At 39.9% G+C, this 26,715-nt stretch overlaps 3 protein-coding genes across 5 annotated transcripts in view; 2 read left to right on the forward strand and 1 right to left on the reverse strand.

The window, feature by feature from the left end:
* The first annotated feature begins 3,070 nt into the window (after window positions 1–3,070).
* On the forward strand, window positions 3,071–16,925 carry si:dkey-178e17.3 (somatomedin-B and thrombospondin type-1 domain-containing protein). 2 transcript variants are annotated; one of them, XM_006789961.3, is made up of 5 exons: window positions 3,071–3,373; window positions 11,706–11,891; window positions 12,141–12,231; window positions 15,600–15,758; window positions 16,330–16,925. In XM_006789961.3, the coding sequence occupies exons 1-5, from the start codon at window positions 3,124–3,126 to the stop codon at window positions 16,433–16,435; spliced, it is 792 nt and encodes a 263-aa protein (XP_006790024.1). In that variant the 5' UTR covers window positions 3,071–3,123; the 3' UTR covers window positions 16,436–16,925. The 2 variants fall into 2 exon arrangements, with proteins under 2 accessions (XP_006790024.1, XP_006790025.1); XM_006789962.3 differs by having other exon boundaries at window positions 11,709–11,891.
* Window positions 16,926–19,908: 2,983 nt separating this feature from the next.
* On the reverse strand, window positions 19,909–23,663 carry snap29 (synaptosome associated protein 29). The gene is made up of 6 exons (XM_006789963.3): window positions 23,438–23,663; window positions 22,035–22,274; window positions 21,702–21,895; window positions 21,286–21,371; window positions 21,097–21,201; window positions 19,909–21,002 (listed from the first exon to the last, which is right to left on the reverse strand). Exons 2-6 carry the CDS (start codon window positions 22,272–22,274, stop codon window positions 20,845–20,847), a joined length of 783 nt encoding a protein of 260 aa, XP_006790026.2. The 5' UTR covers window positions 23,438–23,663; the 3' UTR covers window positions 19,909–20,844.
* Window positions 23,664–23,698: 35 nt separating this feature from the next.
* The window catches only part of pi4kab (phosphatidylinositol 4-kinase, catalytic, alpha b), a 31,273-nt gene continuing 28,256 nt past the window's right edge, over window positions 23,699–26,715 (forward strand). Inside the window, exons 1-4 of one of the 2 annotated variants that reach the window (XM_087849271.1) lie at window positions 23,699–23,911; window positions 25,481–25,597; window positions 26,176–26,269; window positions 26,570–26,658. In XM_087849271.1, the coding sequence (XP_087705397.1) occupies window positions 23,714–23,911; window positions 25,481–25,597; window positions 26,176–26,269; window positions 26,570–26,658 (498 nt within the window). In that variant the 5' untranslated portion in view covers window positions 23,699–23,713. The remainder of the gene's footprint in view (window positions 23,912–25,480; window positions 25,598–26,175; window positions 26,270–26,569; window positions 26,659–26,715) is intronic. The other variant, XM_087849272.1, reaches the window with a different exon arrangement.

A 26,715-nucleotide genomic window follows, 5' to 3' on the forward strand; every position in this document is an offset into this window, starting at 1 on the left:
GACAAACCGGAGGGGGGGAGCAGGTAGGGGAGGAATCGAACAAGGAACTCCTTCTTCTAGTTTTGGCTGTTGTGCCTGTACAGTGAACTGTAACTATCCATGCTTTCTCTCTCTCTCTTTCTTACTCATTTCGTTACTCTCGTTCTCACGCATTATTCAAAACACTGGTTCAGGAATGCACAGCTCTGCAGAAGATGACTTGAAATTTTTAGTTTGAATGAGGAAGTAGAAGGACTCATAAGTAAAACGCAAGCAACAAAGTAAAAAAAAGTACTCACTGTGGGGAATTCTTTTGCAGAGTTTTTGGGAGAGTCCAGCTAAACTTGAAGCTATCTAATGCAATACTGTAATAAATCCATTAATTGGGTCATAATGTTGTGTTTGTGATGTTTGTGATATAATTCCTTGACTTCCCCCCTTGTGCAACCTCAACATCTTTACAGTATAAAGATTCTTGTGGCTTGGCTCAGTTCCATCGAGGCACCCTGACATTTTCTCACACACTTTACTCCCGGGCATCACTTGATCCAGATCCTGCAGTCCTTCAGCACATCAAGGTGTTTGTAAATGTTCTGTCACACTCTGTAATTAACTCATCTTAGCTGAAACTCAACAAAGAGCTTTTAGTAGGTGACATCAGAAAGGCCTAGAGACTGGTGTGAGCAAACACCGAAGGTCTCCTTGGAGTGTGATAACAGCGTCTCCAGAGATGTTGTTCAGTATCAGTAGGTGGAAGGAATGCATGCTGTGTGCAAACATCTTTAGGATATTCCTATACACTCACTATTTTACGGTAATTGAGGAGCACGTGTGAAATGCTGACTTTAAACAAATGTGATGTACAATCCAATTCTGGGCTCGTTGTCATGGTCCTGGGTTTTTGTGTTTCTGGGATTTGAACATTTTGTGAATAACTTCACTTTAGGTTTTTGTTTCAGTTCTGTTATTATGTTAGAATTTTACGTTGTTTGTTTCTTTAACCTTGAGAAAACAAGGTTAAACCTATTAAACCTACTATTATTTTATTATTCCAGTATTTTGTGAGTGAGTGTTAGTTTATGTGCTTTTGAGTCTGTGATTCCTGGTTTTACCTTATGACTAGTCTACTGATAGTTTTTTCTCTCTCTCATGTCTTGTTAATGACTGTTCCTCTGTTTCTTTCATGTCTACTGTGATCCTTCTGATCTCCCTGTTTAGTATTTGTCTTTGGTTTATTCCCTGTGTTACTTTGAAGATTAGTTTTGTTTCATGTGTGTCTCTCTCTCACACACAGCCTGTGTCATTTGTGCAGTCTTGTGATATTCTCTGTCTCGTGTTTTTTCTTTGTTTTTCCCTTCTTTTTCCTTTTTAATTTTTCTTTTAAAAGCTATCCTAATTTCAGGATTTAAAAAAAAAATTCTCTTATTTTATTAATTCTTTTTCTCCTGTTTCTACTGTAATTTATTCTCATCATTGTATAAGTTTATCTTACACATCCTGCATTTATGGCCTCCACACAGATTCACACTCATTTTCAATCACAGTGGATATCTGATTTCTTTCTCAGGGCAACAAACAAACAAACAAAAAAACCCTTAAACAAACATTGACAGCCAAATGCTGTTCTAAGTAAATGAACTGAAGTACTGTATACTACACATTTCATCTGCTTTAAGCACTAGGGGGCGCTGTTTATCAAACACGCGTGCACACTTCACCGACGAGAACGCCCCCTCCTCCCCCCCTCCCAACCCCTTCGAGTGCGCACAATAGGGCTTTATGAGGAGCGGCATCATAACGCTGTCTTCCTCTTCTTCTTCCTTTCTGCTGCTCGGCAACGAGCAATAAACAATAAAAAAAAAGTTGTTTCTTGAGAGTAGCTTGACTGTGTTGCCAACTTGCAGCTTGTAGGCGGTTAAACGAACTGAGTATGTTTAATGAAAAACATTTCCAAAGAATTGGCGCAAGTTTATGTGTCACTCTACTGCCCCTTACCCCAGCCCCCCCCCCCCCCCCCCCCCAAACTTTTTACTTAAATATTTCTCGAGAGCAAACATGTTTGAATCTTTTCATGGTTATAAAGCAATGCATTAGAACAAGCAATTTTAGAACATGGAGCTTGAATAATTAATAAAGCTCCGAAAAGGACTCGCAACTCCTTAGAATACTTCATACAGATTTGTACATCAGTACAACCGCTGGATTCAAAAGCAGGACAAAGAGTTGCAGATCCAGCATTTTCTATACGTTTGTGACCGTAACTAAAGTGGAGGAAAGCTATTGTCTTTGCATTTGTGCTTTTACAGTATCCGCCATGGCTGTTTTTCTCCAGCCAGAGCCAGTGAAGAGAAAGTAATTTCATTGTTCTCCAGTCTTTCTCTCAGCGGGATGGATGCACTTAGTTCTTCGGCATGAGTGGACATTATTTTGTTGCTGCGGCTCAAAAGGACCTCGTCAAATTGCCCGGTGGCAGCAGACTGAATGTTGATTTCTCTTTCGTTTAGTTTTAACGTAACATTAAAATGACCAGGCCGCTGTCCGTGGTGCTGAATTCGATTTTGTGATCGGAAGCGCTGATATGGACAAAAACCTGTTACACAATATTTACACTCACTGCAACAGAAATCGCGTTTTCATTTCAGGTGTATGCAGCTGTTTTGTTGAAATGTGTCCGATTTCAGACCTTATACAGGCCCTCGTTGAGGCTTATTTTGCTTTTCCATTGTAATCTTGGCAGCAGCAGGATGCCAAAATATTTTGAAACTCGTATATTTATTTATTTATGTATCTGAAACCTCACACACAAGCTAGAGAGAGAGAGCAAGGTTGGTGCTGTAAGTCTGTAAGTACCGAACAGTAGCTTGGGGGCGGTGTCCTGTTCACTAAAAGAGGAGTTAGTGAGCGCGCACGACTCCACTTAAATTTTACGCGTCACTTGTTCGTCCAGGCGTTTACACAGAAGATACCTCGTTTTCTGCACAGGCAGGACCATGTTGCACTTGGATTTTATATAGAAAATACAAATTTCACCTTAATAACATTATTTGATTATTATTATTTATTTATTTTTTTTTAAAAAAGGCAACAACAGCACAGAGCAGCAGCAGCGTGTGTGGAGCAAGTGGTCCCAGAAAGATTTCCGTCATGGGAGCGTGTGGATGGAGCTCAGCGCGTCTTGGCTTTGTCGTTTGGGGATTTTTGGCATTTTTCTGCGGAGAATTTGTCCCACAGGCTGAAGCAGGCTGCAGGGAGCGAGAGAGCCCCAACTGCTGCACCGGCCGGAACAACGAATGTTTTGAGTACTCCAGGAGGAAAACAGTGTGTTACTGCGATACCTACTGTCAAAAAACAAGAGACTGCTGCGAGGACTATCAGAGCGTTTGCCAAATATCTGGTGAGTTGTTTGCTCTGTTGTGCTCGCTGACATTTGATATCAGATAACAACAGTTTTGTCTATTTGAAGTTTGAAAGCTCAAAGAGCGAGGAAGAAATAAGGTATGTAGTGTATATATGTTTTGAATCCTATCCAATGACTGCTGCTGTTTATTGTTGCTCAGTTTTGGGGAGGGATGGCTGCCACTGAGGTGACACGTAGGGAGTGAGACATACTACACGTAGCTGTTTTTAATATGCCCAATATGGCTCTTTGTTTTAAGTGACCAGCGAGAGGTGACTACTGTCTGCCTAGTGTGGTTTTACATTTGTAGACCTTCACATCACAGCTTCACATTGCACAGCCTGGACATTAAGTGGTCTGAGAGACCATAACAACATTAGTTTCGTCTTAAAGCAAGAAAAATGACCTTAAATTAGAAACACTCATTTGCTTATTCCTTAAAACGTATTTGTGGGCAACCCCCCATGATCAACCAGGCTTTTGCTATATATGGACAAATGAGGGAACAGACACCATGGAAACAGACTGCCAAAGATGGTCAGAATTACAGTGGAGCTGTGTCTTAGATGTGACAGACAGGAAACACTCTGACCTGTAACAAAAACAACTCTTATAGTGAAGTATTTGGCACTACTCAAGTTCACAAAGAGATTTCTCTGGCATAAATACCCTGAGAATGTGACCCTCTTAAGCACACTTGCGGGGTCAGTCCTAAAGGGAAAAGAGCTTTTAAACTGTGGAGCAATCCCACTATTATATACAAGCTGGTTTGAGTATTTTATCTGTTCTGTGATGTGATAGGCTGCCCCATCCAGACTTCAACCACTAACTTAAAACTGTGTACACAACTAACACAAGGGCAGTTGTAATACACTTCATTAGACCTCACTGTTTACTATAAAGAGCCCATAAACACCTGCTAATCAATTTTAGCTGTAATACTGCAGTTATCAGAGCTACACTAGTTTTTGTACAGGTTAAAGCTCAGCTAAGGAGCATATGGTAATACAAGGGATCTAAAATGGAATAAGGATCCAGCATTTCATCTTTGCTGTATTATCAGGCTTTAGAAAAGCTAGGCCATGACAGGAGACTTCACTCAATGTCTTTAAAACAGATCAGGCTGGTGGCATAAAGTAGCATGAAAGATGAAGAGGATTATTCAGGAATGAAGACATATTAGTAAACTAGTAGAGAGAAGAATTTTGAATCCAATGCGAAACCAAAGGTCAGTATTAACTCCCCCTTTCAGCCACCTGCGCATGCTGGTTCTAGTTACGTGGGAGGGGCTTAGAAAAGAGAGGACTGCTTATTTCCAAACATTGGGAGTTTTTTTCTTCTACTTTTTAAAAAGAAAATTCTCCTTTTTTGATTTCACCCTATTGCATCTTCAGGCCTTTTGCATCATTAGGTTTAAGCCATTTTTGCATTTTCAGGATTCTTTACTTTAAATTAAACGATCGAGTTTCAGTAACAATCAGTCACACAGATTTTAAAGTACTTTAATGTAAATTTAGGCTGAATTAGACTTGAGTTTGTTTGTCTTTAAATATGCTCAAGTGAAGCAATTTATCTCAGTAAGTGCCATGTTTGCTTTTATTTTGTTTACAGTACTGTTGTAGTGAGGTGGTCCTTTACTGCAGCGTGGTGGAAATGTTGGACTGAAATTGAAATGGGGGTAGATAAGCTAAAGTATTCATAAACATCAGTATATTACTTTAAATTGCACATGAAAGAGTTAAGATTAACATACACATGAGTTTTTCTTTTGGCTTTGCTCTCAATGCCAAGCTGTTTTAATTGTTATGGAAACATTAGAAAGTGGATTTTTACTAAATAAATAAACTCTACAGTGTTTGTAAAACCAGAGATGTGACTTTTTGAAAGCAAAGGAGGAAGCAACACTTTGTGAACAGACCCAGATTTCTTTTTAATTTAACAATCAGCTAGATTGCCATTCAGAAACATCATTTTGCCATTCACAAACCAGATCCATGTGTCTGACAAGCTGAATGTTAACAGGTTAGTGTGGAGCCGTCATTGTAAAACCCTTTTATCTCAGCTCTTATCACAGCTCACAGCTGCCCGGTGCAGTTGTTTTTAAATTTTTATTTCACAGTCTGAACATAAGAATGAACCCACATGGATCAATAAACATTTTGTATGCAACCTGAAAATCTTTACAGTAAAAACATAGCATTTATCGTCAGGCTTGGCTCTGCTCCATCCTAGCCCCCTGATATGTCCTCACCCACTTAACACTCAGAGTTGATCCTGAAGCTCTGCAACACATCAAGCAGTTTGTGTGTGACGTTATTGGAGGCTGTAATTACCTCCTGTTTGCTGGAGCTCAACACAGTGCTTTGAGTGGGTGACATCAGAGCAGACACAGAAAAAAACATGGATATAAACACTCAGAGATGTTGTTAAAATGAAGGATTTGGCAGGAGTGTGAACTGTGTGTAAACACAGAAGGACACTGTACAAGTTAAAGTAATGATTGAGCAAACGCAACCTGTGAGCAAGGGCACAAAACAGACTTTATTGTTGTTAAGAGAAGCGATGTAGAAACATAATACAAACTGTGTTAGTGGAAAAAATGCAGCTGACACCACATACAGTACAATCAGTTCATGCACAGTCCAGCGATGGCCTCATTTAATGCATTGATAACGGAAATGTTAGGTGATATTTTCTTTTCTTCTTCTTGTTACCTTGCAGGTGATTGCACTATTGTGTTTGTCTGAAACAGCAGTAGATATCTATATACCTAATACCTCCAGCACCATGTTTCATTCACTGTGATTTCCCTGCAGATGTTTCCAGGTTCCAGGCTCATTCAGCTGGATGAAACCTTATCAGCCTCACATTTTGTGGGATTTTTGGGCAGCTTGTAAAAGGCGCAGTGAACTCAACACACCCTAATATAAAACTGACACACAAGCTAAATGTAAACTAGAATAATTATAGATGGACTAAACAGTTAAAGTAAATTACACTATCCACCTGTTAATTGATTAACAGGTGGATAATTGATTAACAGGTGGATAGTGGATCCACCTGTTAATCAATTAACAGGTGGATAATAGTTAGAGGTGGGATGTACTATGGACCGGTCGCCAACCTGTTGCAATGCTAATACAGGCAATCATTCATGCTGACCTTCACACCTGGAGTCAGTTTTGAATCACTAAGTAACTGAACCCCATGCATGTCTTTGGACTGTGGGATTAAGTCAGGATACCCAGTGAGAACACAGAGATCTGGACAACATCCAAACCCCACATAACCCCACAGAAAGGCCCCAGACTGGATTCAGACCCAGGTCCTTCTTGCTGCAAGGCGACACTGCAACCCCCCGCACCACTACCGTATCAATACACTTTGTAGAGGGAAAGGATGATAGAAAATGTTTTTTAAATTTAAAACTTTGAAATATATTATCTTTTCAAGGAATCTCTGCAGATGGAAACTCTCAAAAATAATTTTCTGGTTAAATTTGAGGCTGAGAATGAGTTATGGATTTGTATATTTATGCTTAGATGAGATTTCCAACTTCGTGTAGTATTTCTTGGGATTGAAATTATAACATATAGCAAGCTGACATGATTTTTCCATTTTATGAACTTCATGTTTTGGTCATCAGTCTGGCTTATATAACTTCAGTAGTTGCAGGCTATTAATTTCCAAATGTACACCTCACAGCAAAAACTACTTGTAGGCATCGTTTGGCTGGTTTAGCAGGTCGAGCTGTTGGCCACCATTTTTATTATTCTAGCCACAAACAAAAGTAAAAGTTTAAACCTCTCACTAATTAATGTTTATCTGAAAGGAAAACATCTCACAGTAAGATTAAGAACCAAGGAACAATGAGCTTTTGCTTCTGGCATCAGCACCTCAGAAAATCTGCTTATATTTTATTATATTTTATAGAGACGTGCCAAATCATTATTTGAAATCTTTGAAAGGTTTTTGCATTGGCAAAGATTGTGATAGATATTTAACTACCAGGAGGAAATGGGTTTTTAAAGACATACTTTGTATTGGTCAAAATCAGCACACCTTTTAAGGTGGTTTTGTCCGATTTCTCTGTTTATTCCATTCATGTATGAAATTAAACTGGATAATGCCCCCAAACAACTGCCAAATAAGGTCTCAGAGGCATTAAAGGATGGTTGAAGCGTGGTAACACTTGCTTCCAGAAGGACTTTGATGTTGTCTCCTGTTATAGAAGTGATTTTCATACACCAGTTTCAGTCTTAACTCTATGGTTCCCATTACGATAAGCTCCCATTCCTTTTCATTGACTCTAGAGATCATTTTGGGCAGTAAGAAGCAAGAAGGGGCAGCTTCTCTCTTCTACTGCAGCCTCTGGTGGTTCTCACCCTAACAGGAAAATACATTAAAGCCTCTGCATTTGGTACATGAGACTTTTGCTCATTCAAATCTCTCTGTCCTCTCTGTTTCTCTTTATTTTCTCTAGGGCACTGTGCAGTATGTTGTCATGCCACAATGTTTCCCTCTTTCCACCTAAGTTCACTCCCTCTTTTTCTTCCTTGCATCCCACATGTTCTCTGTTCTGCTAGTAGGGAATGTCTTTACATAATGTAGACTAAACAGGCCAGCTGTTGGATTTTTTTGGGGGGGGGGGACAAATATGTTAAACACCTCTTGGCACTCACATGCTATATTTTGCAAATCTGATGTCCAGCATCTGGTTTCTTCTTGACAGGAAAACACTGCTGAGCTTGAAGGGCATTAACAGTTTTCACTCACTTACTATAAGCACAAATGAAGGTGCATATGCATATCACTAAACCGAAGGGGGCTTGAAAAGGGAAACTCCTGCCTTGGCTGTCTGTAGAGTTTGATTGCTGTGTTTGACTCTGTCCACCCATCATCAGGTAAAGGTCAAGGTAATTTCAGTACATTATCCCCTTTTTCTAGACTTCTTCCCTCTGCAGCTTCAAGGTTTTTGTCAGACTAATGGTGTTGGTGTTGGTGAGCAAATAGTGAGAACCCTTTTGTTTGACGAAAAGTACAAAGATAATCTTTATTTTTTGTCAGCACTTCTATTTTTTTTTAGTGTATGTCAAATCCGAAGCTCAGTTGAAGCAACTACACTAGTAATCTACCCAACTTTGTTAATGCTTCCATTCCTGAAAGGAAAAATTTAATCGTGTTTCACAGACAGACAAAGATCGCCTTATCTGTGAAGCCTCTGACTGTAATTCTTCTTTTTCTTTCTTGTTATATTTCTTGTGCACTGAGTGTTTCTTCTTCACTTACATTTTTTTTCACACACTATGTGCTTATACAAGTTCCTGCATTTAAGCATTAGTTATTATTAATCTCTGGCTCTCTTCCACAGCATGTCTTTGTCCTGTCTTTCTCCCCTCAACCCCAGCCATTTGCAGCAGATGGCCGCCCTTCCTGCTTGTATATAGGAAACATTCACCTGCTATTAGGGCTCAGTCCAGTCTTCTCAACTCCTATTAACAGGCTTGAGGTTCCTGTTTTCGTGAAGATTATAAGGCTTGTCTGATGGGACCAAGGCCCAGACAGGGAAGGGAGGGTGACCATGGAGGCTTTGAGGTGCAGTGGTCCTCCAGAGCAGCTGGACATCTGGGTCTCATCAGAGATGAGATGGGGCTGGAAGGAAAGGGAGGGGGTGGGTGAGTGAGTGAAGCTCAGAACCAAAAAAAGGAGACAGATGGGGGGGAAGTACAAGGGAGAGTGGGGGACAACGTAATAAAAGGAGTGGAAGATAAAGCAAATTGGGCAGGCAGGTCTGAGACCCTAAAATGGAGGTAGAATTCAAGGGGAATAAAAGGAAAGGCAAAGGAATGCCATCCCAAAAGGCTATTATCCCACTGAAACAAGAGTGACTGGAGTTTGGCAGAAGTTGAGAGATAAAGGTGCTTATGTTGGATCATTGGTCATTGGTTCTGTTTAGTTCAATGCTGTCTGAGGCTTTGCCTGCTGCCTGAAAAATTAGTCATAGACAAGCAAAACCCTTTCATTTTAAACTTTGACAGCAACCAGATTTGTACTCTGGTGCTGCTGGTTCACTGAAACAGACGACTTCCCTGTTTTCCATATTAATGACACTTACGGTAAACTGGTGAAAATAATCTTGATGAAAACAGAAAAAAGAGAAATATCATTAGTTAAATTACAAAAATAGATTTAACCTGGACAGAATAATGCAGTTAAATTGCACTCCAAAGATAAGAAGACACACATCTAAAATCTATCTCAGAAACTCTGTTGAAATATCAGCTTTTCCAAAAGACAAAAGCTGAACATACTGGGAACAAGTGCCATTTGTTTCCTGTATTGGGGTCAGAGGTCAGAGGTGGTGGCAAGCTTTCGAACTGAAGACTTTCTCATTAACAATGCAAACAGGGGACAAGAGTGACTATGTGGGTTAGGCTGTCAGACTGTCAGCAGGGTTGACATGTGGGTGGTGGAATTGTTGCACTGCTTGTGCCAGAAGCAGACTGAGGGACCACCACAGCTTGGTAATTGCCTTCTGACCTCTGGCAAATCAGCCCAAATGGCTGAGACTCCCAGACAGGGCCTTAGTCCTGCTTATGTGTATGTTGGTGTCGATCACAGGGATAATAGCTGTTTCTCCTCCGGGTGTGGGAACTAGCCAACCCTATTGATTTCACTGCACGCTCTGCTATGAAGCAAATACCTCAACTGGACTCCTTGCTTGTGTTTTTCCCACCATGAGAAAGGAAAACAGCGGCATGAAAGCTGCCCGTGAACGTCAGAGGATGTAGCAGCGGGAAGGAAAGGCAAGAAGACAGGAGCAAGGATAAGAAGAGGTGGAGGAGGCAAGGGTAGGAAGCTGATAGGGTTGTAGTGTCTAATGCCATCCCACCCTGAGTAATCTTTCAAGAAAGTGCATGTATCTCATCACGTTTACAGAGGCAAATGAGCATGCCTGTATATTTTAGGGAAAGGGTAGAAGAGGTTTAAGTGGGATGATTTATCAGACAGAAATTGTTTGCTGTGTGTGGTGATCTGGGAAAGGCGAGTGTCAGGTGGGCAGCACTAATGTGCAGGAATGCAGAGATTCCACTGTGGCTTTGTGGATCGGCTGTGTCACTGAGGCAGCTGCCCCCCCCCTCCTCTCCGAACCCCCAACAGGACCATGGGAATGAACCAAACGGGCGGCATCTTGAAAGCACTCTCTCCCTCTCTCTCTCTCTCTGTCTCGTGTTCACACACATAATTATTCACTCACGACATTGTATAGTGGGGTGAGTGTCTATTATAAAGACAGTGTAAGGGAGATTAAATGAAGTAGGAGGATTAGATTCAGTTATGGTATATTTATCCGCCCATTCCCGGTAATTTCACCACCAATGTCTACAAGCTACAAGCAGGGTGCACCTGCTCTTATTGTCTCAAACTTTTATTTTATAGGATGAAAACAGAAAAAGCTCTAAACCACAAATGTCGGGCTTTCTAAAAATATTATGGTGTATACATGTTTGCAGCTTTGCAGCTGTTCACTGTTGTGTTGAACTTACCTGATTTGTTTATGTGTTTGTGAAGTATGCCCTTCCTTGTAAAAACAAGACCATTAAAATGTCTGCTCCTATTTAATCTCTGTGCTGAAAAGCTCTTGATTACTGCTGGAGTTTTGGGGCTTTGATCAAGGCAGTCATCTAAGTGATACAGCTTCCTCTTTACTTGATGTAATTAACTAAATCAGCCTACTGAACAGGAAGTATGATTACTAAGACTGCTGTGTTTATGTGGCGTGCTGAGTTCACGGGCGTCCGTGTGTGTGTTTGCGTGTAAGCGTGGGGTAGAGGGAAACCAGAGAGAACAGGATGCAAAATTAGCTTCTTATTTAAATGGTCCCCCCACATTTGACCTCAGTTGCAGACTTCCTGAGTCTGGGGTTAGGCTGATCTGAAATAAGTACACGGTAGTGACCCAGTCACTCGCCACCTTCCTAAGTAAATGTTCAGTGGACTGGCATCAAAGTCTATATCAGGGCATCTGTTGCAGCTACACTTTAAGCTGTATGGTACATGACAGCAAAGATTAGGGGAAAGTTTGCAGCTCCCTCTGGACTACAGATAAATTCTTTTTCATAATTAGACCTCTTGTTTTACTATATCAGAAAGAAGGGTATTTTTCTTCTTAAACACCTCAGTCTTTTTAAATAAATGTAAATCTCATCTTGAATCCCCTAACTTTATTAAACAACCAGTAACACTGAAGAATCTATGAAGAAATATTACTTTATAATCCATTTAACTCCTGCAATCTTCAGCTAATCTGTGGCTTTCTGATCCCCTAGCAGCCATTGACTGTGTGGTGGGATCATGGGGTCCCTGGTCATCATGCACATCTTCATGTGGAATTGGTAGCACGGAAAGGAGTCGCCAAGTATCTGTTCCCCCTAGAAACGGAGGTACACCCTGTCCTGATCTCAAACAACGTCGAGGATGCTTCGGAAACAACGCCATATGCAGCACCGCGAAAGGTGACAGCCTGATGTTTTCTGCATTTATGTATGTTACAGTGTTCAGTTCACTAGCACTGTTACAAGTTAAACAAGCGCTTTGGTATTATTTGGGACAACTGTTAACTTTCTTTTGCTGTAAGAAACAAATCTTGAGTCTGCATGCTCCATCTGCCTGTCATTTTGCTGATGGAACAACTGCAACAGCTTATTAGACATATTTGCCCTCTTTTTAATTTTCATCTGCCCGTGCTTACACCTGACTTCCAGAAGTCGCAAAAATCTTGCCTAATTCTTTCAAGAGGAACTTCAAGGACCCTTGGAGGAGACCACACATGCTGATGAAGGAGGAGAAGGCCAGGTAAGGCCTTAATACCAAACTGCAAGATACCAGCTTTGTTTCGTGTCTCTAGTGTAGGATTTGTCGGGGCAGTGGCAGGTGATTACAGACAGTAATTGGCAGTATTTAATATGCATATTTGAGTTCATACCATCACTGTAATTATACAAACAGTAACCTTTCTTTTCTTGCCAGCAAACTTTCAGATGCATCTCACTCTGGCAAGAATAAAGGCACTTTTTCTTGCTTTCGCTAACTCCAAGGCTGGTGGATTTCACAACAGGTCCATACCATATTTTTCCCCGGTTTTTCCTTTGTTTAAAGGTTAACTCTGAGCACCAAAAGATTAGGGAATACTGGCAAAGACTGAGGTTGCTATAGCAAGCACGTCCTCAAAATTACTTTTAGTGTGTAACATGAACTCTGTCATTGAATATTTGCATCAGGAGCTGACCTTTCCTGATAAGTCAGACGTAATCAATTTAAAAAGAAAAACCTTCGCTGTATAAATTTGATCTTTGATCTGAGCTGATTACAAATCTTCTCATTATGTTCTCTGGAAAAAAATCTGAGCTGGCTTCCTGACAGCTTACAGCTTTTCTCAGTAATTAAAATGGACATTGGATACTTTTGTTTTGACTGAAACAAAACATCAGGGGACTGGGAGTGCATTACTCATAAATGGCATTGATTCAGCATGAATTTTACAGAGTAAGAGCGATTTCACACAGACATCTGGTATATTAATAGTGGTGTCTTTGAAATAGAATGAAGAAGTGAGGGTTAACAGTGACAACAGTGAAATGATGATCAGTTGTCTTTGGATGTATATTTAAATCTGGATATTAGTGGATATTAGAGACTGGACATTAAGAAAGGTAATTATAAAATAAGGGAGGATGGACCATAACCAGTGTTGGGAAGGTTACTTTTAAAATGTATTCCATTACAGAATACAGAATACATGCCCCAAAATGTATTCTGTAACGTATTCCGTTACGTTACTCAATGAGAGTAACGTATTCTGAATACTTTGGATTACTTAATATATTATCATGCTGTTTACAACTACATGAATGTACTATTGCTGTGATTTATTACTGTTACTGAAGGTCCGCGGCGCCAAACCGTAGTAAAGGGACCTCTGGCTAATACGGTGGGTTCTGTGTCGGGCTGGTAGCCGAAAACTAGCTTTACTTTGTTGTCTGGGTCAACTTTGCTAGCGAGAGACAGAGAGAGGCGTTGAAAGGCTGCTCCAACAGAACTTATTGTTTTTGGAGGAAAACACGAACACGGTGTACAGTCGAGTCTTAATAGCTTACTTACAACTGGGCTCGTCAGGCACTCTTCTTGGCTGCAGTGGTTATTATTATATTTACATGCTTCCAGCTCCCGTTTTTGCTCGATGACAGCTCGTACTGTTCCTTTTTCTCCCTCCCTCGCTCACAGACACATAACGGTATGGCAGTCCATTCTCCCTGCAGCACGGACTACACTGCCTATGATGCTACATTCTTCAGAGCTATACCGGTAGCATTCTGCCTATTAGCTTAGCACAACAACAACAACAGGCGCTCTCTCACCCAGGAAACACGCAGAGAGAGAGCGTCACCCTGTAACCATGGCAACCGTAACGCTGCCACCTGGAACAACAGAACGTAGCTGTCAAACAAAACCCAAACAGGCCTGACCCGCCACAATATGAAACAGGGAAGTACCGCCGTGTAATCCATTTATTTCAACAAAGTAACTGTATTCTAAATACCACCTTTTTAAACAGTAACTGTAACGGAATACAGTTACTCATATTTTGTATTTTAAATACGTAACGGCGGTACATGTATTCCGTTACTCCCCAACACTGACCATAACACAAGGCTGTTATGCAGATTTTGCTTGTAAAAGCTCAGCAAAAGAAAATAATATCTGTCTGGAATTTTTAAGAGAGAAATTTTAGTCAAAAAAACAAGTATTTAACAGAAGGTTTCACTGTGGAAAAGTTAAGGAAACAAAGTAGAGACATCCCACTACAGACATGCAGACATATACTTTATGGCTTAATATAGAGTAAATATATAGAGTAAGGATTTCATACATATTTACTTTCTGAAATATTTCTGAAATAATCTGAGGAAGAAATAAAGGGAAACTTCATGTTTTCTTTGACAAGTCACCCAAATTTGGATAATATTTTGTCACACCTGTCTGAATTAGTGGCAAAATAAATAGTAGAATTAACCCATTTATCAGAAAAACAAGACTTTATTTGTTCCTTTTACTGTTCAGACTGAGCTGTGATCACGATGGGATAATCCAGGCGATCAAGACACAAGTGAATCACTTGTGTTACTTATCAGCAAATTTTTACTTTGTTAAGTAATTAAAGTATTAAACTTGGGTCACCAGATACAGTCACGATAAAAGTAAAGTACACTTTTTTGAATTTGAATTTTTTAAGTATCAGGGAATAATACAGTGTCAGATAAACAGCAATGCATGATATATTACTCCATGTCATTATTTATTTAAAAAGCACCGAGTGAAAAGACAAAGAAGAAGAAGCAAAATGTGAAAAATAAGCACACCCGACGATTTTATAGCTTGTGGAAGCATTGCTTAGCAGCAATATCTTGAGAGTTGGTGTGAGGCGTTTGTGCTGATTTGCTGCATTTAGATGTGCAGAACATCTCAACTCTGCAAAACTAAGCCATGCTGCCACGTTCCTTTTAGAGAGAAGAGGCTTTTCCCTGTCAACCATTACAAACCATCCATATTTCTTCAGTCTTTTTCTGATTGTATTGTCACGAGTTTTAACATTTAGCATTCTAACTGAGAACTTTAAAGTCTGAGATGCAGTTTCTCTGAGCATTGCACAGTCTGATCTTGGGGTAAAGGGTTAAGCTATAGGTTTATCACACAGTGCGTCTGCATGTTGGCTTTTATTTTTGTTAAATAAACAAAGACAGAGTGTAATATGTCACATTTTATTCACCTGAGGTTGTATCTAATTAATTTTAAGACCAGCTAAGGACCAGATGATTATTATGCCTTGATATGTAAAACCTCTTAATTCAAAGAAGAGATACTTTGTTTGTACCATTAGTGTAACTTTAAACAAAGCAGGATATTTTTCAGAAACTGGAAAGCTTAAAACTGGCATATGCCCCTGTTTCTTCATCTGAACATTTTCCATCTGTGTTTTCTGTTTGAAATGCTCTGGTTTCATATGTGAGCATGAATAATGTGATTGACTGGATCATTGATGTGTTTCTGAGTCTCAAATATCTTATTTGCCTTTGAGCATTATATTTTTGACTTGATAATAAATGCAGGTAAACAGAGTCTTCTACTTTGACACCTTCTTTCCCTTTCTTTACCCTTGCTTGCAGTTACTGTGTGCATCTGCAAGTGAAACAGGCTAGCGCGGCATGTAGACTCAAACTGTGGACCGCTCGACTGATGAGAGAGACTGCTGTCTGTGTAGAGTGTCAAAGTGATGCCATGGCAAAGTCAGATCGCTGTGGAGGCGATGGTCTAAGGGGCACCAGGTAAACAAGCTAACTGATAGATAACTGAAGATATGTTCATCCATTACATTCCTAACTCAAGCTTAAGTTTGACTCTGCATTCAATTTAAAGACAGGAATATACCTAATGATGACTTTGGTTTAGCTCAATAAAGGCATACCTATGGAACCCCCAGTGACCCATAATAGTGATATACCAAATACATGCGCATTCATTTGCTTTGTACATTTATAATTTTCATGTTTCTTACTTTCATAGGGTGGTCATGTTTGAAGAATTTCTTCCAAACAAATAATGACACAGAGAGCTAAAAACACCATTCAGCACATATTTATAAATATGCAGAGCTATTAAGATGCATATATTAGTTTCTCTAATACTTCTTAACTGGGGAAAAAAATTCTGCCTAATCTAAGTGACCTTCTAACATACCCACATGTTACTGAGTATGAATTTAAGGCATTGTTTAAAAGAATATTCATTAAAATGACTATTTTATGTGGTCAAAATAAAATCATCACATAATAAAATATGCTAAATTGGAATTAAAAGGAATTTGTTACATGCCTGATGGGCTCCTCTGTTCTTTAGGACCTTCTGGTCAGCAGCTTCAGTCCCGGGCTGTCACGGTTCCTGGATTCGACAGTTTTCTTCTGAGCGCTGCCAGTGTCCTGACAACTCTTTCCTCTTTGTTTGAGGCGGCACACTACTCTCAGCATCCTGCCAAGTGCAGGACAGCCCTGCCAGCCAAGCCAGACCCTCCAATCCAGATTACTGGATGGGTAACTCAAGGATATTAGCAGCATCCTGCCACTTTTTTTTCTTTCACCTCATATTCTGTACTGTATAAACTCTTAAAGCACACATAAATTCTTGCATTTAACTTCTGATTTTACAGCCACGTAATTCTCCTCTAAAGCACAGCATCTATTTGCCTTTTTACCTCTGAGTCTTTGCTATCTACCTCCATCAATACAAGTGCGTTTTCTAATGCATAATGTATAAATATAGAAATATATTATTTTGCTTTATACATTTTCTACTTATGATTGGTTTATGTAATGTATATGTGTCTATATAGCTTCGATAATTTGTATACAACAGTGTAAACATCAGACATCTGTCATTTATCCCCAAACAGTCCTAAGTCATCAGTGGTTATGGAGATACTAAAACTCATCATCAAAGTCGTAACTAGGATCCTTCGCTCAGTATTTTGATGTTGTATCTTTTTTTTATCCCAAAGGGCAACGTTGAATATCAGGTACTGATTCTCAGGTGCTTAGATTTCAAGTCTCCTTCATGTCTGCCTCTTCTGGTGGTCAGTCACAGATGTTTTCAGTAACATGACTCATAGCGGAGATCAATCACATCTGTTTAGACTTAATATTGCTGGAGAGGAAAAAGAGCCATATAAGCGAATTCACTGTGGTTCTGTCTGTCTTGTGTCCAAGACTTAAAAAATGCTTCATGATTACTCGCCCTGCTCACGGGGGAGTTTTATCAGAAGAGTATGATCCAAGATAAATATCGTGAACAGCCAACTCCTATATTTTTAATTAACCGAATCTCCTCCCCTCCCTACAGTTCCTTTACTTTTTTTTCAGTTCTGTTTTTGTTGTCTCTGTTGACTCTGTGTTTTCCCTCAAATAAAATACAGACTAACTACAGCTTTACCTTCTTGAGTTAAACGACACAGCATAAATTCCTGCATCTCTTTTGCTGTTGGGTTAAGAAGAAGGCAGGTGCAGTCATGTTATGGAAACCTGTTACTTTCTCTTTACATCCCCCATGTCTGTGTTTGTGTGTTTATTTATTATAAACCATGTGGTAATTTTATAAGTGCAGCACAGCATTTTCTGTACACTGTCCATTAGTGAAATAAAGAAAACTATACCGCCATACCTCCCTCTATTGTATTTCTATTGATGTGTGGATTTTACTGCATCATTGCATTCAGTTTGCAAACCCTTGCCACTGTTTTCCTTTACACACCTTCAACATATCTGACTTCTCCCCTGTGCAGTAACTACTAGCATCGGCATGACACTGATAAGTATATTCCTGAGTTTACAAGCAGCATTTCACACCATTTCAACTCAAACATGTCCATTAACATATTTTCTGGCATTCTTGGCATTTTCGCGTGGGCTGTAAATGGGATGACGACAAGCAAAATGACAACTAATGTGTATAATCATGTTTTGTTGTTACACTCTACTGAAATTTGGGGTATGTTCTTGTCATGTAAATTCCGGGAATTTTGTGTATATGTATATATACTATGTGTAATTATGTGTAGACGAAACATGACAGATGTGGCAGCTTACGTCATATGTAAAAGTATGTTCATACTGGTATTTAGTTTGGTTTTGTGGATTGCATATTCTGATAGCCAGTTTGCCTCCTCATTTAGGTGATATATAGACTAGTTAAGTGTATATGGAGAAAGGGATGTTTGAACCTTGAGATTCACTCTGAAAAGCTGCAACTCTTCATGTTTTTAAAGCTAATGCTTTTTGTCACTCTTGGCAGTTTTTAATTTTTTTTCCAACCATATGTCACATAAATAATACCAATTAAACCACATTATCAGAGGCTTCTTTGTTCCCCATAATTCTAACTTTATTTGGAGCCATTTCCTCTGTGTGGAGTTTGCTTGGTCTCCCTTTGCTTGCATGGATTTTGTCCAGTTACTCTGACTTCCTCCTAGTCCCCAGACATGCATGTTAGGTCCTGTGATAAACCTGTTATGCTGTAGAAGCTCAGATAGGCTCCAGCCTCCACGTAAGCATGAATTAGCACTGTTACAAGGGTGAATGCTCATAACATGACCAATGTTATGAGTGCCATCATATGTACAGGTAAATCTTTATGTACAAAAGCTCAGGCTGGTTTGGCTCTCAATGATGTGAAACAACCAGACTCCAACACATCAATTCCTTAAAAAAACTAGTGCACGGCTAATTCCTGTCAGAAGTACTTGAACTTCACCTCCTCCATCAATCTCTCCAGCCTTCCTCCCCCCTTTCTCTGCTCTCCTCCCTGATTCCTCATCCTAGCTCACTACTAAACTCCCCTTCGTCAGCACAACTCTTTATTTTCTCGTACTACAACAGCGGCTGTGCTGTCTGCCTGACCAGTGCATCCCCTGTGCTGCTCTGCCACTGCTGCTAACCTGCTTTGCAAAGGGCAGGAAGGCCCATCTCTGGCCCGGTGCCTGATGGGCTCCGACAGCAGTGTGTTCTGGGATTACAGCCACTGAAAAGGGGGGCATTCCAGCACTGGTGGCTTTTGTCACAGCATGGCCACTGTTTACTTTTGACAAGACAGCTGTTCAAAGCCCTCCTGGCCCCAGTGTAGGGCGTAAAGGGAAAGAACCCAAAGGTGACTTCCGTTTACTGGTGGCATCGCTGGACTTGGCCTGAGGCCCCTTCTGCTACTGCACGACCATCTTAACTTCACATTTGCCCATATGCCCTGATGATAATAAAACTTTGTTTCAACATTTCATCCTGCACATATATAAAATATTAATTCCATTTAATTGCAAAGTTTCATAGTGTTTTCCTTGCCTTGTTCCTTGATTTCTTCCCCATGTCTTGTGCTAATGATGCCACATTTACCCAGCACTTCCATTTGCTTTGTTTACTGGTTCGTATGTGTGCACTACATGTGCGCAGAGTGTCAGCTTGGGGCCCTTGGGTAGCTGGTACCTCTGTTTCTTTGTATATAGCCTGCATGTGGTTTCAGGATGCATGTACTGTAATTAGTAGTTATCCTAATAAATGCTTGGTGCCTCTGTAGGAGCAGCTGGTCTAACACAGAGGAATGATAATGAATAGACGGCTGAGCATGACACAAGTGGTACACAGCCATACAACAAACTCTCACACATCCTCAAATGACAAAATTAGGAAAACGGAAACAAATAGACTATATTTGTGAATTGTATGTAAATTGCTAACAAAATCCTTTCTTTGATCTGAAGAAAAAACAAACCCCACACCAAATCTCTCTCTTGCTATCGGTCCATGCAAAAGTAAGACACATACTACCCAAAAATCTAGAGAAACTGTAGTAATTTATTCCTGGGAATGTGGCGCCCCTCTGTGGTGCTTTGGGCTTCCTGCTTCACTTTTAACAAACAATATACAGGACATCTCAGACTTGTTCTATACGCTTTATTGGCTATACAGACTTGATTACAACAAATGATAAACATGGCAAAAATAAGACATTATAACCATAAAACCATATTTTTAATCATCTTAGTAGAATAGCGTTGTGTTTTACTTAAAAAAAAAAAGTGGTTCTTTTTGTCAGAAATGGAAGATACAACAATAATTAGTATTATAAGGGCTATTTTCCTCCTGTGACAGTTTTTATATTAATATGAGCTTGTTCACATTATTTGTCCAATAATGCAGCATTCAATGAATAACCATAAATACACAGGATTTATATAAGGCTAATCAAATCCTTCAAAAACAAGAATAAACTTCAAAAACAAATTTCAGAAATGTCAGAGGGAAGCTTCACATGGTGAGCGGTGCCAGTGGTGACATGGACTTGGCACAGCTTCAAAAGCTAGTCTACAGTACATACAAATTACACATAAGGCAAATGTGACTTGAGCTAGGCTAGCTGCTTGCTTGTATTTTTTTTTTTTAATAATCGTGGCGTGGCAGGCCTAGGAATCACAGTTAGCACTGACATATGAATGTCACACAAAAAAAATGATCCAGTTACTCTCCTTTAAGTGAATATTTAATCATTAAAATGAATTTCCTCATTTGTAACAGAATTTGTTTGTTCAGCACGAATGATGAGCAAACCAATAGCCAATTAAACACCTAAGGTGATCAATAAAAACAGAATGGAATCAATGAAAGTTCAACTACATACATTCAGATAGAGTTTGAGAGAAACTTAACAGAGAAAATAAACAACTCCAGTGCAGAAAGAGACAGACAGTGACATCCAAAACAAGCAGTGAATAGTCTTTCCTTTAAAAGAAGGAGGTGGAGAAAAAAAAATGGAGGCCCAGGTGAGAGGATGATCTGCGGTCAGTTTTGGTTTCCTTGAGTTGAATCCAAGTGTTTATTACAGTTTTTTCATCTGTTGGTTTGTGTTGTGGATCTTTGTATCCATTTTGTCCACTTTATTTAGCAGAGCATCAATAGAGTCGTCCTGCGCATCAATTTCAGACTGCAGACCAAGGCCAAGATTCTTCAGTCTACCCAAGCCTACACACATCTCATCTAAGACATTCACAAAAGACATCAGTTCAATTACAGCAGACAAACTTTATATAAAAACGTGGTATGTAACTAAATAAGTGCAGCATTTCCCTACCCAAATTTTTGTCAAGAGTGTGGTGAGCCTCCTTCAGGTATCTGTTCTTAGGGTATCCATTCTGTTGAGATGAGCCATCATCTATTGATCCAGTAGCTCCAAATCCTAAAACAATGAAGTAAGAAATAGTGAGAGCGGGTAAGTGGTGGGAAGATACTGTAATGCTGAGGTTCTTGTTCCAACACTTACCTCCCGTATCCAGTTTTCTTAGGTTGGGGTGGCTAGCTTGGTACTTATCTTCATTTTCTCTGCTGCTGGACAAGGCAGTCTGTAATCTGAGAAAGTCAGATAAGAATTGTTCAAACATTTTGGGAGAGACGGTCAATAACAAGTTGTACGCATGAAAGTAAAAAATAAAAATGAATTACCTGAACTTCTAAAAGAAGTTAACATTACTTTAACACAAATTCAGAGTAACTGTTTTCATGCTTTGTTGTAAAATATGATAACTTGTCCCTACACATAACAGCATATCAAACTTTAATATATTGAAAGTCCTCTAAATCACAGAACTCCTTGATTTGTTTAGGAGTTCAAACATGCAGAAATTAAAACTGGATGATGCTACCACACCTCACTGACACAGAGAATAAAAACAAACTTACCTTTCACTGGCGTTGTAGGCCTTTGGCTGCTCAGGTGGTGGCTTTGTCTCTGGCGTTCCCTTAAAATAATTGACAAGGCCGCCCCACACACTCTTAATACTGTTAATGTGCCTTTGACTGGTCTTCAGGTCTTGATCCATGTTATCCAGCATCTTGTCTGACCTCTTTATAGCCTCACCCTGTCGCATCAGCTCCTGCAGACAAGAAGAGACTAATTCAGGATGAGGTATGGGAAGACGGGGCCTTTAAAAATAACTCTTTGTTGACTGTCACCTTTTCAAAGACAGTGTCAATTCTTTGTATAGTAGTGTGAACCTTGTTCATTTAAGATACCTCTGCAGTTTCCACACCCATCTTCTCCGATTCATAGATGAGGCCAAGTGAGCGGTAACTGCTATCCACAGCAGACTGCGCTGTACGCATCACTTCCTGCTGGAGGCATCTCTGCCTCCTCTCTGCTTCACTCAACCCACTGTCACTTGGCTCGTCATCAAACCCCCTACTTTTAGGCTTGAAATCCTCCTCATCGTCATCATCATCTGCAAACGGGTTGTGGGATTTAGGGTAGGCCATCTGTGGAGCAGAAACAAATGTTTTGCTAATTTTAGCTAAAGGACTATAAGCATCAAGTTACATGCAGTTTAAGAATGAGCTTTTCTTCACAACAAGGAGTTTTTGTTACCTGTAAATAATGGATTTTACATTGCTTAAAACTGGAACAACTTCTTGGAACACAATAAAACTATAAACAGGTTAATAAAAGATAAGATATTTGGTTCCAGTCTTGATAATCTTTGACTTTTTTCAGCTGCTCCCTTTAGGGGTTCCCTAAACAGATTATCTGCCACAATCTGACCCTCTCCTTGGCATCCTCTTCTGCCACACCAACCCTCTGCATGTCCTCCTTCGCTATATCTATGAATCTTCTCTATGATCTTCTTGTTTTTCCTCTTGCCTGGCAGCTTCATTTTTAACATGCTTTGTCCAATGAATCTAATATCCCTCCTCTGCACATATATCAATACCATCTCAACTACGCCTCTTAAACGTTGTCTCCCAAGACTTGATAATCTTTTAAGTTCACTTATTCACTGATTAAATCCTTCAAACAGTCTGAGTGTTGTTTATCTCGACTTCAACTAAATTCGCAAAAGCAACAGTTGTCTCAAGGTGCTTTAGATTGCAAGGTAAAGCCTATAATAGTAGAGAGATAACCCAAAATATCCCCTCTGTGTAAGCATAGCTGAATAATTAAACGATGCGTAACACAATACATCTGCTATTTAGATAATACTTTTTTTTTTTTTTTTAATTAAAACAGTAAGTTTTTGTTGATAAAAGAAGGTTAATTGTTCATTTCGAAACTTGTCTGAGTTTCGAAATGAGATTACGAAAGCTCCAGCGTGTTAGCTTCGGCTAATTTCAACGTTGTCCAACAAGTAATTCGAGCAAGAGTTAGGCTTGTAAAATATTTCACATTAATCATCTGCAACAATACCTGCTGTGTTATATTAAGAGGAGAAAAATAAAACAGTATTGTAAGTCAAGAAATGTTTGATGTATCGCCGGGGTGTTGGTCTGCTAGTCAACCGTTAGCTTAACTGCCAGTCAACTAAACGACCACATCCGCAAGAGTCACCACAGGCAGTTTTCTCTTATTGAACAAATGCTGTCGAAAAGTGTAAAAAAAAAAGAAAAAAAAAAAGACACAGGAACAATTAACTTAACAGACAAACCTTTGACCACAGGAGCCGCGGCAGACGCTGTTGTTGCTCTATCAGCTGACTGAACTCTTCCGATTGCGTTTGATGACGTTGCACACACACTGTCGCGACAGCTGATCTTGCGTAAAGGAAACGCACACCAGGGCGATATTGGGGTTACTCACTGATAAAAACCCACGCAGGTTGTAATGTAAATAATATAACTACAATCCATACATTTGCTTAATTTGATCTATTTTAAGCCCTTTGTGAGTGAGTTGCTACGGTAACGAAGAGCCCCTGTTAGAAATGTCCCTGCTGAGTTGCCGTACTGCGGCTTTCCCAGGCAGCCCCGCTCGCTTGTTTCCTCTCAGCGATGAATTGCGCTGGTTTAATGTAGGGGTAAACATGTCCGTAATGGGAGGTGGTACGAGGGGGTTTTATTTTAATACAGTCCTGTCGCTGGCCCGCTCTTTAGCCGCCCACCGCCCCGCACCGGTCGAAAAGGTGAGAAAACAAGCGTGAGCTCCAAAAACACGCAATAATTAACCATGTTAGTAATTAGAAGCAGTGGCAGGGTTGTTCAGGGTGTAGCTGCGCTTCCGCACAGGCGGTGGCTTATTTTGATCAACGACATGACAACCAAGCTAACATTTAACAGTTATGCTCGTATGCTTGTGTGCGCGTCTCCGTGGTTAGAAATCTCTACAACGCGAGCAGTGGTCTCCAAAACACTGAAGCAGAAAAGTGGGCAGTGCAGAGGAAAGTGGCGTCGCTGTGTGGTGCCTGTTACTGCATCGGACGGACAGAGCGGTCAAGCTTGATCGGTACTGCAGTCAAACAGGTTTACAGAGAAATGTTTGAGACAGGAGTTTATTCACAGGCTGTTCTGTTTGTCTTTACTGCTACCAAAATCCGCCTACATGTGTTATATAGTTGGAAACCTGTTGCAGATTGATAGTTGGGTCTTACCAATATAGGAACGGTTTTTAATTTTGAAAAAACAAAAAACAATGGGTACATTTTGTAAAGGAAAGGGTTAGAAGGGAACAAATGAAGCCATTATCAATAAGCTGTCACCAAGTGTTGTAACTTTAAGGGCTATCATGGGTTTTGTTATGTAATGCCCAGTTCCACTGTGTGTTTGAGCTCTAGGGAGGAAACTGCCTGGCACTTTATCAGATATCATAAATGCTTGTATCTTGCTTGCTTGCTGGGTTATACAGTGTGCAGATTCCAGATGTCTTCGGGTAGATGATCAGGTGACCCTGAGCCATCCCTTAGTTGCAAAAGGGGAAGGTGATGGAGACTTCTCATGATGCAGTTTCTTCTTCTTCTTCTTTTCACTCTCCCTGTGTTTATATCTCCCTTTAATAATAACTAAGGGTTAAAACTAATCTCTGGCTCTCCTCCACAGTGTCTTTTATCCTGTTTCCCACTCCCCACCCCCAAGCTGTCTTGGCAGATGGCTGCCCTTCCCATAGTCTGGTTCTTCTCTAGGTTTATTTTTGTTGAAAGGGAGATTTTCCTTGCTACTTTCACTTGCTCATAGGAGGGTTGTCTGATTGTTGGGGATTTCTCTCTATTAGTGTAGTTGAATTTAATTGAACAGTGTAAGTCTAACAAATATTACTCTGATTGAACCACACACTTACTCTGAAACATCTGGAAGTTTGCTTCCGCCACTGAAAAAAAGTATTTTGCCATCTGTAAGTCCAAATCTTTGGTAATCATCTAAAAATTTAAATTTTTGGTATCTCAAAACTTTTCCTTAGTAAGTTATACTTATTAGAAAATAACTTGAAATTTCAAGTCATTAAGGCTAATACTTGAGAAAATAACCCCAAAATTCTGACTTATGGATGGTAACACATGCTTGTTTTTCAGTAGCAGAAACAAGCTTCTAATCTATACAAACAGGTTTTAACACTTGACATATTGTCTAATCCTGTAGTGTTATGTTTTCATATGCTGTGTGACACAAACACACTGGGCTGTCAAGTGAGATAAATCAGCTTGATGTGTGAATATTAGCAGCCTGGACTGTTACTTTAATATTTATTTTTGGCCTTTTAGGTTCAGAAGCTGCAATGTATGTGTCCAGTGGAAGTCCGTGGTGTGTTCACTCTGGATGTGCGTCGCAGAGATGCTGTTATTGCATTGGCTGTGTTTTTGGTGGAATCTGGCTTACAGGTGGGTGGTTGTCAGTAAAAAGCTGAGCAGTTTAGCCTTTTGAATTCAGTGTTTTCATTTTACTTCAAGCTGTTCTGGTAATACAGTGGATTTAAGATTTCATAGTTTAGTTCATTAGATAGTGTAAGTATTGGCATTGCATATTGACACAATACTAATTTTCTATTTTCCTAACTGCTTATCAAACTCTGTTTCACAGGTATAGTAATGGTAATATTGTATTAGAACTATTAGTCCATGTTTGCTCCTGCGCTCTCCTCTGACTACATGTATCCCTGTGATAAGCTTCTCATAATCTGATTAATCTGGCGATTAGACATGCAGTTAGCCGTGTAAGCCTCTAACCTCATCACACTTAGACACAGTTGGGAAAGCTTCCTTTCTGACTGACAGCATAGTGCTGGATGCCTTACTTTTATTTTTAAAGCTGTGATACACTTTCTTTGACCCAGATTTGCTTGTGTGAGATAACCTCGTTGTTTTGATCCGTCAGTGCTTGTCAGGCATGCAAAAGTGCTGATTTTATGCTGCAGAGTGCACTTGTTTGTGGTGTGTAATGATTTGTTTTACTCCTGCAGCACAAAGACATACTTGTTTCTTACTTGCTGAGCCTACTGAGAGGGCTGCCACGGGTCCAATGGATCGAGGAAAGCTCAGGAAAGAAAGGAAAGGGTAAGAAGAATCCTCTTATAGTGAAGCTTTTAGTTTTACAATAGACTCCTTTTACTTGTGGCAGTAGAATTTCTAGCAATTCTTATTAATTAATTGTACTGTGTTGAGATGTATTACACTAGACAGATGGGTTAATTTATACTTGAATTGCATATTGTGAGCTGCCGTTTCTGTTCCACGTAACGCTCTGTTGCTCTGTATTTGATGTTTACATTTTCTGCTTCTCATTATTTCTTTTCTTTTGTTCAACCTTATGAGGCATTCAATTCAAATGTGTCCGTGTAATTTTCTGCTCCTCAGAATTTCTCCCCGTAGCAGAAAACTTCAGCTTCTGTCTAGTGACTCTTCTGTCAGATGTGGCTCAGAAGGATCCAGACTCAAGACAAGAGGTCTGTTTAAAAAGTGGTGATAAATCATTATATTATTCACAGGGTTGGGGTGCATTG

Source organism: Neolamprologus brichardi, chromosome 12 (assembly GCF_056152115.1).
Source record: "Neolamprologus brichardi isolate AB-2024 chromosome 12, ASM5615211v1, whole genome shotgun sequence".
Classification (NCBI taxonomy): Eukaryota; Metazoa; Chordata; class Actinopteri; order Cichliformes; family Cichlidae; genus Neolamprologus; species Neolamprologus brichardi.